This window comes from Thunnus thynnus, chromosome 20 (genome assembly GCF_963924715.1).
Source record: "Thunnus thynnus chromosome 20, fThuThy2.1, whole genome shotgun sequence".
Lineage (NCBI taxonomy): Eukaryota > Metazoa > Chordata > Actinopteri > Scombriformes > Scombridae > Thunnus > Thunnus thynnus.
Genome location: NC_089536.1, coordinates 7,181,608 through 7,195,220, shown reverse-complemented (window position 1 = coordinate 7,195,220; position 13,613 = coordinate 7,181,608). Strand labels below are relative to the sequence as shown.

The 13,613-nt window shown below is 39.4% G+C and overlaps 2 protein-coding genes across 2 annotated transcripts; one reads left to right on the top strand and one right to left on the bottom strand.

Annotated features, from left to right (window-relative positions):
- Nucleotides 1–60: 60 nt before the first annotated feature.
- mrpl43 (mitochondrial ribosomal protein L43) lies at nt 61–3,646 on the bottom strand. Its single transcript, XM_067575565.1, has 3 exons — nt 3,370–3,646; nt 1,999–2,105; nt 61–715 (listed from the first exon to the last, which is right to left on the bottom strand). Exons 1-3 carry the CDS (start codon nt 3,498–3,500, stop codon nt 498–500), a joined length of 456 nt encoding a protein of 151 aa, XP_067431666.1. The 5' UTR covers nt 3,501–3,646; the 3' UTR covers nt 61–497.
- A 121-nt stretch (nt 3,647–3,767) lies between these two features.
- twnk (twinkle mtDNA helicase) lies at nt 3,768–9,907 on the top strand. Its single transcript, XM_067575563.1, has 7 exons — nt 3,768–3,934; nt 4,170–4,830; nt 5,321–6,023; nt 6,344–6,584; nt 7,765–7,872; nt 8,109–8,250; nt 8,957–9,907. Coding segments are annotated over exons 1-7 (2,223 nt in total). The 5' UTR covers nt 3,768–3,932; the 3' UTR covers nt 9,323–9,907.
- Nucleotides 9,908–13,613: the final 3,706 nt, after the last annotated feature.

The window sequence follows — 13,613 nt, the reverse complement described above, 5'->3', positions numbered from 1 at the left end:
TGATTTTCTCTCTGACAAGCTGTTCAAACACAAATCTAAATTTAAACAACAATGCCAGCGTTCGCATAAAGAAACATTTCTTTATTTCATAGACAAACTTCCATCTGATGAATAGCGCTTGCACTTGAACTTGTACATGAATCTTCAAATAACCTTGAGATTAAAAACAAGTTATCTGCTTTTTAGTATGCCAGCTGACAAGCCTCTGGTGTATTCATGTTAAGTGTTCTCAAATGTGGCAGAGATGTGTATTATTCTGAACCAGACAAGTGGATTTGCTGCCACTGCCAGACAGAAGAGCTTAGTAGAAGATGTTCAGTCAATAGTGGGATCTTCAGCAGACGTTTCCAACCTGTATGCTGTAAAATTGCCACAAAAACCAGAACATGTCCCAGTTACTTTAACAGCTTCAAAATATGGATTTGCTAAAGTAACTGAAATTAAGCAATGATTTTCTGGAAACATCCAAACTGTTTGACTTTTTTATTGTCCAGTCTTTATTCAGCGCTCTGTTTCTGTGGTCTGATGGGGCCGATAGACGGGGGCCGGTTGGTGAAAGGGTGCCACTGGCCCTGGATGCTGGGGTTGTCTGTGTGGAAGGGTTTGCGGATGCGGATGATGTCCAGGCCAGACTGATTAGTCAGCTTGGTCAAAAGCTCTGAAATCTGCTGAGACGTTTTGCTTGTGATGATTTCTTCCCTCACGTTGCCGTTCACTGCAGGAAGGGCAAAAAGGAAATCAATAAAGTTAGAGTTAAAAGAGGATAGGTACAGAATATTTTGGAGTGTCAACAAGTCAATTCACATTTAACTCAATCAATGTGAAACACTAGTGGCATTTAATTTCTATCTGATTCAATAAAGGCCTCATAAAGCCAGTGTTATACTGCCCCCTACAGTATCTAGAAGTAGTTAACTCTTTATTGTAGTTAACTTGACAAAAGCTTAAACTTGTCACAAACGCCACAAAAAAGGCTGATTATAACCCTGAACCTGTCCTTTCAATTGCGAAGACATTAGTATGATTTTGAATGAGTAGTAGTTGATGTTGCAGCCAGCGTACTCTATGTTTCTGATCTGCTTAAAATTTCGAACACCACAATGACCATGAAAAATCCAGTATGTAGTCATTTGAACTAAATAGTTAATTTAACAGACCATAAATAAAACATGAATGAGAACACAGGAAAATATTGTAATGAGTATTAATTTGGTATGACTTTAGTTTAGAGGCCCCAGGCCACAGAACTGATACGTCAAGAAATTACTGTGTAACACACACACATAATTTCCAATTAACTAAATCCAAAATAAGTCTTTTACTCAAGGTAAAAATGTTAATTTGTGTAGAGACACATATACAACTCAACATGTATGGAGAATAGGACTGCAACTATTAATTATTGTCTATGTTAATAATCTGTGTTCTTGTTTTCTTGAATCAATTAACTGTTTGGTCAATAAAATGTCAGGAAATACAGAAAAGTTCCCTTTAAAATCTGCTTAAACTCAAGGTGAGGTGTTTAAATCTGTTGTTTTGTCCAACCAACAGTCCGAAACCCAAAGATGTTCAATTTACTGTTAAATTAAGACAAATAAAAGCAGCAAATCCACCCAATTTAGAAGTTGCAGCGAGGAAATGTAAGGTTTTTTAACTGATCGATTGATCAACTAATTGTTTCAGCTCTATAAGGAGATGAGTTTCCTTTAAAGAACATCTAAAATCATTTTAGTTTACCAAAGTAAATATTGATTTATTATTGGGAACTTTATTCTCCATTAAACTCAACAAAACTAACTTAAGTTAAATAATTGTCTCTGAACTTTATCTCTATTTTCCATGTAGCTCTGTTAATACCAATTTACATAATTCTTTACAGGAAACTTACAGGACCTGTAAAATAAATCCTTCTCATTCATTCTATACATAGAAATATGTAATAAAACAGAAATCCAGGTTTCACCAAGTGTCCCAAAACACAAAGTCATAAACACTTACAGTATTCTGCAACTATTTTGGGTATCCTGCAGGACTGAGGCGACACATACACAACAGTTCCAGGGTTCTTCTTGGCATAATCCACCACTCCCTCCTCAATAAAGTCCCTGAAAAAGAAGGAGAGGACAATAATGGTGAAGTTTGTAGGTGTTTTAGGATTGGTAGGTTTAGAAACATTCAGTATCTTATCTTATTAGTGGCAACAGGAATATCATATGTTACCTTTTGTTGAACTGCACCTGATGATTACGTTCTTTATGAGCCATAATGGAACGTAACTCTAATTAGGCTACTCAAGTACAGCGCTTGAGTAATTCATTTTGAGGTAATTGTATACTACTTTTTATATAATTGTACTTTTTACTCAACCTGACATATCATGATCTGCTTGCTAGAGCTGCAACGATTAGTCGATCAAACAGAAAATTAATCTACAACTATTATGATAATTGTTTTAGTCTTTTTTCAAGCAAGAATGATCCATTTTTGCTGGTTGCAGCTTCTCAAATGTGAGGATTTTAAGGTTTTTCTGTGTCATACATGATAGTAAACTGAATATATTTGGGTTTTGGACTGTTGGTCGGACAAGCCAAGACATCTGAGGACGTAATTTAGATTTTTTTTTTTTTTGCATTAATATTTCACCCATTTCATTCAGAAAAGGTAAGGAGATGCAGAACCAGAAAATACCTAAAATTATTACTCAGTTTTCAAACTAGAAAACCCAGTTGAATAATGAGAATAATGAATTATTTCTGTAGTGACATCCTGTTACAATATGAACATGTCAACACATCACATTACATACAGCATACTGTCACTGATTTAAATGACAATTTTTAAAGTCTGTCTTAAAACAACAGTCAGGTGTCCATATGAACAATGAAAGAGGTTTTCCTCGCTGCAATTATTCCTCCTGTTCATACTGGTTATTAAAAGATCACGTTCAAATGTGCTTTCAAAGTAAGTGATGGGGATCAAAATCCACAATGTGTCCACATAGTCTCTAGTTTTGTTTTTTGTTTTTGCAAAAATGCATTTAAAAGTTTGCCTGTAGCTTATATGAGTCTTCCGCAGCCTGAGTCAGTCATATCAAGAGGATATTTGCCACATTTACAGTCTTCTTGGCGTCAAATTCCCTCTCTGTGTTTCCCTGTTGAGCTGCGGTGGAAGCATAGTAACAAAAATAGGGACATTTTTGCACAGGAGGACTGTGGATTTTGGTCCCCATGTAAATGTATTATGAAAGGATCTTCTAATAGCCAGTATGAACAGGAGGAATGATAATTGCACTTGACTGTCGTTTTAAAACAGACTTGAAAAACGGTGAACCCGTCCTTTAAAAATTCAGTTTATTTTTTCTTTCTTTACCTGACTCCTAACGAGCTCTGAGCGTTTTTGGAGAAGATGATGGAGATCCGTTTCAGCTGGCAGACGTACCGGCCGACCCCGTTCTGAAGGACGCTCTTCAGGAAGCGACTCGACGTCGCTCTGGCGGTCATTTTCTAACGGTCGGTTAACAGTTATCTAATGACAAATAAAACGTTAAAACTGCTGGACACAAAACAAACCGTTAAACACGTTAAATAGCAAAAACACTCATGTGAGACGGTTTCACGGGCATGTCCGTTGAGCACTTGTTCGATCGAGAATACATTCCGGAGTGAAACATATATCACTGAAACGACCGTTAAAAACAAAATCAGACTGTATAATAATGCATCCGTCAGCAAATCATAGTGTAAAATTTTATTTGTGCATATATTTTGTGAAAAGCTTCTGAAAGGTATCGAAATGTAAGATTAAAATGTGGCGTAAATAAATTGCCGTTCGGTGCCTTTCGCTGTATATTTCACACGGACTTGTTTTGAAAGCGCACCGAAAAGCCCGGGTATAAGGAGCATGGAGGAAAATGTGAGGGCAGACAGCAGAGCATGTAAGCTTAAGTTTATGTGTTTTTTTCCGTTATGAAGTGTAAGACATTTCCAGTGGAGTCTTTCATAGATGTTTAAGCTAATTTCCATGAGTAGTCTGAGTCCGTTTAAACAAAATATAACTGTTTTCTGCCTCACTGTTTGTCCTTTCTCTGTCTAACTAGGTCACCCAAGATGTACACTAAACCCACCTTGTTTTTTCGTATTATTCTGATGTTTTTCATATTTTCATTGCAGGTTCAATGTCTTAAACAGACAAGTGATGTGGCGGAGCTCGCTGTTGAGGGGCACCACCTGTCTCCTGCAGGTGGTAGCCCCGAGGTTTCTCCCTCAAAGACATTTTTCCTCCCCCGTGTTGAGACTCCTCACCCAGAGGCTCCTTCACATGCCTGCAGTGGCTTCATGTGGCTTAAGGTTTAGGGGTGCAGACTATTTCCTGGCACACAGTGGGGCCAGGGCGTATAAAAAGGATGCAAAGTCAAATGTAGAGTTTCCTGTGAGCCCCATCACAGTCACTGACATCAAAGCGTATCTACGCTCCAAAGACATCCCCTTCCACGATGGTTACAGCTGCCTGCACACCCCGAGCATCTTCATGGACACAGCCACCAGGAAGGACAGATTCTCCTTGTTCATCGATAAAACGACCGGACAGTTTCTGTGCAAGGACACCCTAGTGGAAGGGAGCTGGGAGGACCTTCAGGACTGCCTGGAGGTGATGCAGAAGGAGGAGCAGGACTTCCTCAGCCCTCATGTGCTGCTGGGTTATCATGAAAGTGTGGAGGAGCAGGAGGAGACGGAGAGGGAGCTGAGGGAGGTTCAGAGGATCTGGTCTAGCTCTGTGCCCCTTTCTGACGTCCCTGAGGACGAGGCTCAGCTGATCAAAACTATGTTCCAGGTATTGATGGAGATGTGTTGGTGTATCTAAAGAGAAATTTTGGTTTTGATTTTGTTTTTTATACTTTTAGGGGTTTTTTGTAATGTTTTTTTTTGTATTGGTGAAAATACAGGCAAAGCACAGTGCATGTATAGATATGAAAATGCTTGTTATGTGTTTAACTTTTTCAACAATAATAAGTAAAACAAAATACAAACAACAAAATAGGAAAAAAACAGAAATGCTCAATAAAGTCGTACATTAAAACCTTTGAAGTAACAATGACAGCATTGTAAGACACTATCATATCAAAATCATTCAAAAGCATATTATTATGATGAGCTACTATAGCTACAGTAGCATCCTAATTCAGGTTTGAGCCCCGCACCACCAACTGACAACAAGAACAAAAAGATGCAATTGTGTACCATCAGTATAGAAATTAGAAGAAATACTGTAACATGTCAAGACTATTTTCCTCATGATCATATTTATCAATGTTTTGTTTCAGATCACAAAGATCTCCAATGCAACCCTGAAGAGGTTTGGTGTGAGGCTCTTCAAGCCGACCAAGAGCCTGGTTTTCCCCTGGTTCGGCGGACCCAACGCCTCTTTAAAAGGGGTGAAGCTCATTTCTGCCCAAAGCACAGACACTGAGAAAGTTATTTATAATGAAGCTATGGTACCAAAGTGTAATTCCTACTACAACCTGTTTGGTCTTCCTCTGGTGGGCCGTATGGACTCTGAGGTGGTGTTGACTGGTCATGAGTTGGACACCCTGGCTGTGAGCCAGGCCACAGGACTGCCTAGTGTTGCTCTTCCACGTGGGGTCAGCTGCCTTCCACCGATTCTGCTGCCCTACCTGGAGCAGTTCAAGCGGGTGACGCTGTGGCTGGGAGGCGACATGCGCTCCTGGGAGGCGTCCAAGATCTTTTCACGCAAGCTAGGTCTGAGGCGCTGCTCGCTGGTGCGGCCCGGAGAGTACCGGCCGTGTCCCGTTGAGGCACTGTCCCAGGGTAAGAACTTAAGCCACATCATCAAAGCCTCCATCCCAGCGGCCCATAAGTCCATAGTGTCCTTCAAGCAGCTCAGAGAGGACGTGTACGGGGAGCTGGTGAACACTGAGCAGGTGGCTGGAGTGAAGTGGGCGAGGTTTCCACAGCTCAACAAGATCCTGAAGGGACACCGCAAGGGGGAGCTGACTGTTTTCACAGGTATCATGATGTTTAAAGACTCAAGATGTGATTTGTGTTTCTCAACCAATTATAAGCTTATGAGCTTTTGAACTTAAGTGGTGCGGCTACCCTTTTTGTTTAAATATTGATGATAGATTGGACTATAACAAACAGGACATAAAAAAATAACACATACACACACACACAGACACACACAGCCGGCCAAGTTTATTTTTATTCAACCCTCCCAAAATAACATACAGTATTCAGTATATGGGGCAGGAAGGCTGGGCTGTGTGACACTTCTTTTAGACATACAACACTCTTAATGCATGTGTTCATGTTTCTCCATTAACCAGGCCCTACTGGAAGTGGGAAGACCACCTTTATCAGCGAGGTGGCCCTGGACCTTTGCATGCAGGGCGTCAACACGTTATGGGGCAGCTTTGAGATCAACAATGTGCGTCTGGCTAAAATCATGCTGACTCAGTTTGCCATGCAGAGGCTGGAGGAGAACCTGGAGCAGTATGACTACTGGGCGGACAAGTTTGAAGAGCTGCCGCTCTACTTTATGACTTTCCACGGACAGCAGAACATCAAGTAAGTCTTTTTAGTGTTAGAGGAATCCAGCTATTTGTACTTTTGCTTTCATGGATGCAGTTTTCTTGTTCATCTCGGCCAGTTTTATGTAATTGCAGGCTGATATGGAGTAAGTGTCAGGCAAGAACAGAACATTAAGTAATTCAGTTGAAGTACTTTGAAGGATGAAGCATTTGTTATTCTGTGTTTTTCTTATTCCCAACAAATGCCATGAAAAGACCAAAACAAACAAGTCATTCAACTTCCCTGTTTGTGGCATTCAACACCACTTTCTGTCAGTGACAGTCACGGAGATATTGGAGGAGAGAATAGGCTTTTATAGTCTACAGTAGGTGATGTTACACCGTCAGGTGCAACAGAGGATGATACTGGACCTACAGAAACATCCAGAGGCAGCTATCAGAGTGAGAGAAGCTTCCTAGCAACTTGAAATGTAGAAATTGCTTCGCCAAAAAAATGCCAATAAAAATCACAAAATGTAAAAACCCTCTCATTAATCTGGCAGCCATGATGATGATAATATGGTGACCAGAATATAAATTTAGCATTAAAGTAGCAATGAAGATCTCCGTTTTGTTCTCTTTGGTGGCACCATATGGCGTTAAACGGTAATTACAGGTGTGTTTTTGACCTCACTCGACCTCACTCCACTTGTGATTTGAATTCATGGTGGGAAAGTCGCCTTCGACACCCAGTTCATGATAATAATAATACTACAAATACAAGAGCTGTGATCAGCGGGCTATAGGCTCAGTCACCATTGTGTTACCTCATTCAGTGATAGATAGTGACTTAACAGACATTTATTTAAATGAAAATCTTAGAGATTATAACTTCAGCTTTGTTTTAATTATTTATTTTTATTTTAGTTCATTCCAGTATCATATTTAAACTCTAAATTAATTCAGATTAAGACATTATTATTCTAAGTCAAACAAGTGTTTCTCCCCTTTTGAAGAAAGTGAGACGTGAACATCTGTTCGTGACTCGTGCGACAGGTCTGTACCACTCATGAATTTTGTTTGTACCTAAGAGGAAATTCTAAGTACGAAGAACTGATGAATGCCACAAACTTTCTTAAGTCACTCGTATGTGCCTCTTAAGAGAGAAATCTGTTCCATCGTGTGTTGGTGGGCGGTAGGTGTACTTGGATTGACCCTTCTCTGACCTTTTTCTGCAGGACAGTGCTGGACACTATGCAACACGCTGTCTACCTCTATGATATCAACCATGTCATCATTGACAACCTGCAGTTCATGATGGGACAAGAAAACCTCTCAGTGGACAAGTGAGTAAGAGTTAAGACAAATGAAAGATGAACAAACAAACAAACAAACGGCTCCTCCTCAGTTTCTTCACATCATCTTTTGTTTGTTTTGTTTGTGATAATAGCAACAATAAAAATCAGGGTGTCTTTTGAGAAGAATTTAAGTCTTGGCACGGTTGGTTGGGGTTTTTGATACGACAGATGGAAATTAAAGGTAAACTTTCTGATGGAAACGGATGATGTCTCCTGTGATCCAGGTTTGCAGTTCAGGATCACATTATCGGAGCATTCAGGAAGTTTGCCACCAACACCAGCTGCCACGTGACCCTGATCATTCATCCTAGAAAAGAGGAGGACGACAGAGAGCTGCAAACCGCATCTATCTTTGGTTCTGCTAAGGTAAGAGGGGAATGTAGTCACAGGGCTACTATCGATGTAGTATCCATATGCATATGTTTCAGTTGAATCAACCTGGAAGAGAAAGAAAGAACAGAACAAAAGTTTTTAGCTTTTTCTATTTCTCCATTGTAGTGAATTCACTCATTGATCTTTTAACAAGTTTTAACAACTGTCAAATACCAGTTTGGCGAAGTTGTATCTCTAATCAGATTTTAAAATGTGTTTATTTATTCTTTGAGTAGAAAATTCCTTATTTAAATCATTTGTACTTTTACAGTAGACATAGTTCTTAGACAGCTGCTTTGTTTTAAGTCAAAATTAAACGCGGATGCATTGAGAATAGGGCTGCAAATAACCTTTTTTATGAACTTTGTATATTATCGATTAATCTGACGACTGTTTGCTTGATTAATTGACTAGTTGTTTGGTCTAATAAATAATCAAAAAACAGTTCAAAACCCCCAAATATTCAATTTAATATAATGTAAGACCAAGAAAAGCGGCAAATTCTCACATTTGAGAACCTGGAACCATCAAATGTTTGACATTATAAAATATAAACAAGGGATTTTGTCAATAAACATGATTATATTCTTTTATGTAAGGTAACATAAAAAGTTTTGGTATCTGTACAAAAACTTAGGTACTTGGGTAGTCTTGTTATCTGCTGTAACTAATGCACATCTCAACCACTAACCTCTTCCAGGCCAGCCAAGAAGCAGACAACGTCCTCATTCTGCAGGAGAAGAAGCTGGTCACGTGTCCCGGCCGCAGGTCCCTGCAGGTGACCAAGAACCGTTTCGATGGAGACGTGGGCATCTTCCCCCTGGATTTCATCAAATCCTCGCTCACCTTCTCATCTCCCGTCAAGGGCAAGCACAAGCTGAGGAAGGTCACCCCCAAGCCGGAGAACGAGGAGGGCGAATGGAACGAGGAGGTCGAAGGGAAAGAGGTGGCGGTGAAGAAGGAGGAGGTTAAAAAGGAGAAAGCAGAGAAAGCGGCCAAAACAACAAAGACACCACGATCCGTTAAGAATCCTGCAACAGGAAATGGAACCACGCAGAAGCAATAAGTATAATTCATAGACAGTATGGATCATTTTCTCTGTGTCCATATTAATAATCAGAGGCAGAAAAAAGGGAAAGAAAAGATGATCCAGAGTCAAACCTTTGTCCTCATGTCTTTTTATAGAAAAGATAATATTGTCAGACAGTTTTATGTCCATATTATAACATAGAGTTCAACTAAGCTGAACATATACTGTAGTAATGCACACATGATTATATATAGAATACATGAAATAACGTCTCTGTAATTCACAGCAAAACATGTAGTTAGACTCCAGAAAAATTTGATTTTGAAATGTAATTACATCATGGAATGAAGAATGGATATTTCAACACGAATGTGAGCTCATGTTACATTTCTACACAGTTTCTGAAGATTTTCTATACAGATACTACTGTATATTCCGTTTTATTGTAGACTCAAGTCTGAAATACTGTTTAAAATACTGTGACAAAAAGCTTCTGTTTTCATGGTTATGTTCAATATTTCAAGGCACTTACACACTACTACAATGTGATCCTACTGATTTTTTTGTACAATGATGTATTGAACGAGCAGCTTGTTTTATAATAAAAAATTTTGTGATGCAGCTTTTTTTTGTGTGTTTTCATTTGTGGTCAACAGGGGGCAGTATGCACTCAACACATGTCAGTTAACTTGAGTGCAGATAAAAGCTGATGTGACTAAACCCTTATTTACAACTGGCATTCATAACTTGACCACAAACATGTGTGTTTGATTTAGCTCTGTCTTTACACATAAATGTGACTATTTTAACGTTGATGAAACAATTTGCCCCAGATGTCTGCGTGATGTACAAGCGTGACAGTGCACAATCATGCATAATAGTAGGAAAAATATGCTTGACGCAGCATCTTTGTTGATTCTGCACTACTTGGTAAAGCTGGAAATAGTGATTGCTTTTCATATAAATCTTTTGGCAGCTCACAAGAGAACTTCTTTGGCCTGCTGTGAGCACTGCCACCTTTGAATACTGATAATTAAGGAAAGCTTAGATAACACATGTTGAGAAGGTGATGCGGGTCAATAGAGTTTAACACACCTACCTAATACCTTCCCTTTACTGACAGGAGGAGGCATCTCCAGTGTCACATTACGTAATCCATTATTTAGAGTGAGTGACTTTTAATAAATGCAAAGTCTGTTTCGAAAACATCTTCATATGAATATTTCATAGGTGAAATCAATTGCCTTGCTTGCACTGGTATGGGGTTACACGTAGATTCAGCAGCTTTCAGGAGCGAGAAAGACTGTTCTTGCAAGATGAGGGTCGTATTTCATCGCTGCAAAGCCGAATAAATGTCAGATTTATGATAAGGGAAGGGTTCAGTGTGGGGATATTAAAGTGCCTGTGTGTTTTATATCAGGGCCTTTGATGATTTTCAGCCTTGGCATCCGTACTGAGTAAATTTTGTCTCACCCTGGGAGTTACACTCATTAAAAAATTAATGATCTTTGCACTTTGGGAATCTCATTAAGACACTCTAGAACTCCTGTACATTTACTCAAATACTGTAAATACAATTTTGAGGTACTTGTACTTTACTTGAGTATTTCCATTTGATGCTACTTTAAACTTCCACTCCACTACATATCAGAGGGAAATGTTGTACTTTCTACTCCACTACATTTATTTGACAGGTTTAGTCACTTTTCAGATGAAGATTTGACACAATGGATAATATAACAAGCTTTTAAAATACAACACATTGTTAAAGATGAAACCAGTGGTTTCCAACCTTTTTGGCTTTTGACGTCTTACAAAAAGCAGTGTGTAGTCGGGGTCACATTTCACATGTCTATGAGTTGTTAACAGATCCACCAAATAGTGATTTTTCCTTCTAAACTTCTCACATGCTTTCATTTCAATAAATGTTCAAATGATCCAATATTTCACCAAATTAAAGATTAGAGAAAAAGTCCAAAAACTGAAAACATGATTTGTGTATCAGAAATTTGTTTTTTCTTCTTTCCTCTCCCATTAATCATCTCACGACCCCTCAGATTTGTCAGGTGACCCTTTGGAGGGGCCTGACCCCTAGATTGGGAACCACTGGACTAAACTAGCTAACTGTATATAAAGTAGTGTAAACTAGCTCCACCTCCAGCAGCTACAACAGTAACATGCTGCTCTAACACTGATGCTTCAGTATTAATAATCTAATGATGTCGTATATAATAATATATCAGTCAGAGGGACCAAACATTGCTGTATTGGTACTTTTACAGACTGCCTGTAGCACCGGAAACAAGCACATAATATCACGTAAACCAAAGATGGCTGTCATACCTGTATCGTTGTATGTTTGGTTTATGAAATATTGTTTGATATTGTTCTTCCATTCTTTGCCTCAGTCCACATTTCACAGAGAAAGGGGCCTCTCTGTCTGCCTCTGGGCTCCATTTCTGACAGACCAGCCCGGGGAAGCTGCTGGCACTGGATTCACTTTACACATGGTATGTTGACCCCTGAGCTCCTTGGACAGCTGAAATTGTAAAATATTGTTGTAAGCTGTGGGAATCATTCCTGTGTGTGTTTGATAAATGTAAGTCACTGTAGATGAGATGGCAGAGGAGAGACAATTCCTGGTCAGATGCAGTGATTGCCAGAGTTTTTTTTCCATACTTCTCTCATTTTTTTCTTCTCTGAGCCTTCCTTTAGTGCTTAATGTTTTCCTGTGAATGTTTTACTGCTGTGTAAGTACACGTTGCTTTTCATAATGACTCCAGGCTGTGTGCCGGATGGGTCTGAGTGTCCTCTTGACAGTGTGGGTGTGGGAAAGGGCTGCTGAGGCCTCTGAATGGGGCTCTTTGTGTTTTAAGGCATTTCTGAGCCCAGATGATGGCAGTTCCATCTCCTTCCAGCTCCTAAAAAGAGGGAAAAACAAAAATTGGAACGAATGAGAACTTACTCAAATATTTACACTCCGTAGCTGTCAGCCACACTATTATTTTGTTTCATCCAACTAGGCTTTCAGAGATCGTAGATCAAGTTTTCTATTTCTTTTCAAAGAGTAAACAGGCGGTGAAGATACACAACTACGTTAAACGCTGAAATCATTATGTACGTCAGAGTGCAGCGCTGCAAGTCTGATTGTTCTCTTTTGTTTTGAATGGCTTGTACCGATCAGAGCTTTGCATGCCTATTCAAATAGCTGCCATCTGGAGAGGGAAGGAGATGAAACAACTTGAGTTACTCTTAATCATGAAGCAAACAAATTGTGCAGAGACCAAAAGAATTCCACTTCATCAAAACACTATAGGATATGGGAGGACGTGAATAGAAGGAGGCCAAGGAAAGATGTTTCAGCTGCAGATAAATCCTCCTGTCATGCAGCATTTGACCTTAAATCCACTGAAAACATCACAATCAGATGTGATGATGAAGAGTATTAGAAATAGATCTACTCCCTAAACTGACTCCACAAACATGAAAAAATCCAGGCATTATCATAACAGCGAAAAATGAACTTGAAGCCCCCAGCTGCTCTCGGCAGTGCTGATGATGGGACGCATGGATACATGACATGCATACAGCTCTCCGACCCATTAGCTGCCCTTCATTAAGGCAACTATTTGACCAAGTCTGGAGGTAATTTCATGACCTTCAGTCGAAGTTAATCAGCCGGGGGTTTTGGCACTGCAAAGGGACTTTACTCAAAATCTCAGATGGGGTCGAATTTAGAGTATTTTCAGCTCATCTTGGTTATTCACTTTCTGGCCCAGAGTTAGATGAGTAAATCAATAGCACTCTCAAATCTGTCCAATAAATATAAAGCTAAATCCAGCAGCTGGTTAGTTTAGCTTAGCATATAAAATGGGAACAGCAAGCCTGCTGGTTCTGTCCAAAATAATTAACACATTATGTCTTGTTTGTTTAATTTGTACAAAAACTGTAAAAGTGTCAAAACAACAAGTTGTGGTTTTGTAGTCAGGCTAGCTGTTTCCCTCTGCTTCCAGTCTTTATGCTAAGCTAAGGCTGCTGGATGTAGCTTCATATTTAAACACATTTTAGTGTAGTAACAACCTTCTCATTTCACTGTGCAAATCAAAACATTTCTCAAAATACTATCTATTCCCGTAAAGCATGTTTGTGCACTTCCTTGTGGCTTAATTAAGTATGGGGAAATGTGCGCTTTCTTTCTTTGATGCAACAACAGACTCATTGTTTATGAAGAATTTCTGCTTTTATATTGAACAATACGGTACAGCAGAGAGAGAGACTGGAAATGTCACACACTCTGATATCCACTTCTTTAATGAGTCGTGAACAA

Bases quoted from the DNA above. Each gene is read 5' to 3' on its own strand.
- mrpl43 (XM_067575565.1), bottom strand. From the start codon at position 3,500: ATGACCGCCAGAGCGACGTCGAGTCGCTTCCTGAAGAGCGTCCTTCAG. The intron at 2,106-3,369 runs GTAAAGAAAGAA...CTTCTTTTTCAG, and splicing joins CAGAGCTCGTTAGGAGTCAG to GGACTTTATTGAGGAGGGAG. The intron at 716-1,998 runs GTAAGTGTTTAT...CCCTTCCTGCAG, and splicing joins CAAAATAGTTGCAGAATACT to TGAACGGCAACGTGAGGGAA.
- twnk (XM_067575563.1), top strand. The intron at 4,831-5,320 runs GTATTGATGGAG...GTTTTGTTTCAG, and splicing joins TGATCAAAACTATGTTCCAG to ATCACAAAGATCTCCAATGC. The intron at 6,585-7,764 runs GTAAGTCTTTTT...CTTTTTCTGCAG, and splicing joins CACGGACAGCAGAACATCAA to GACAGTGCTGGACACTATGC.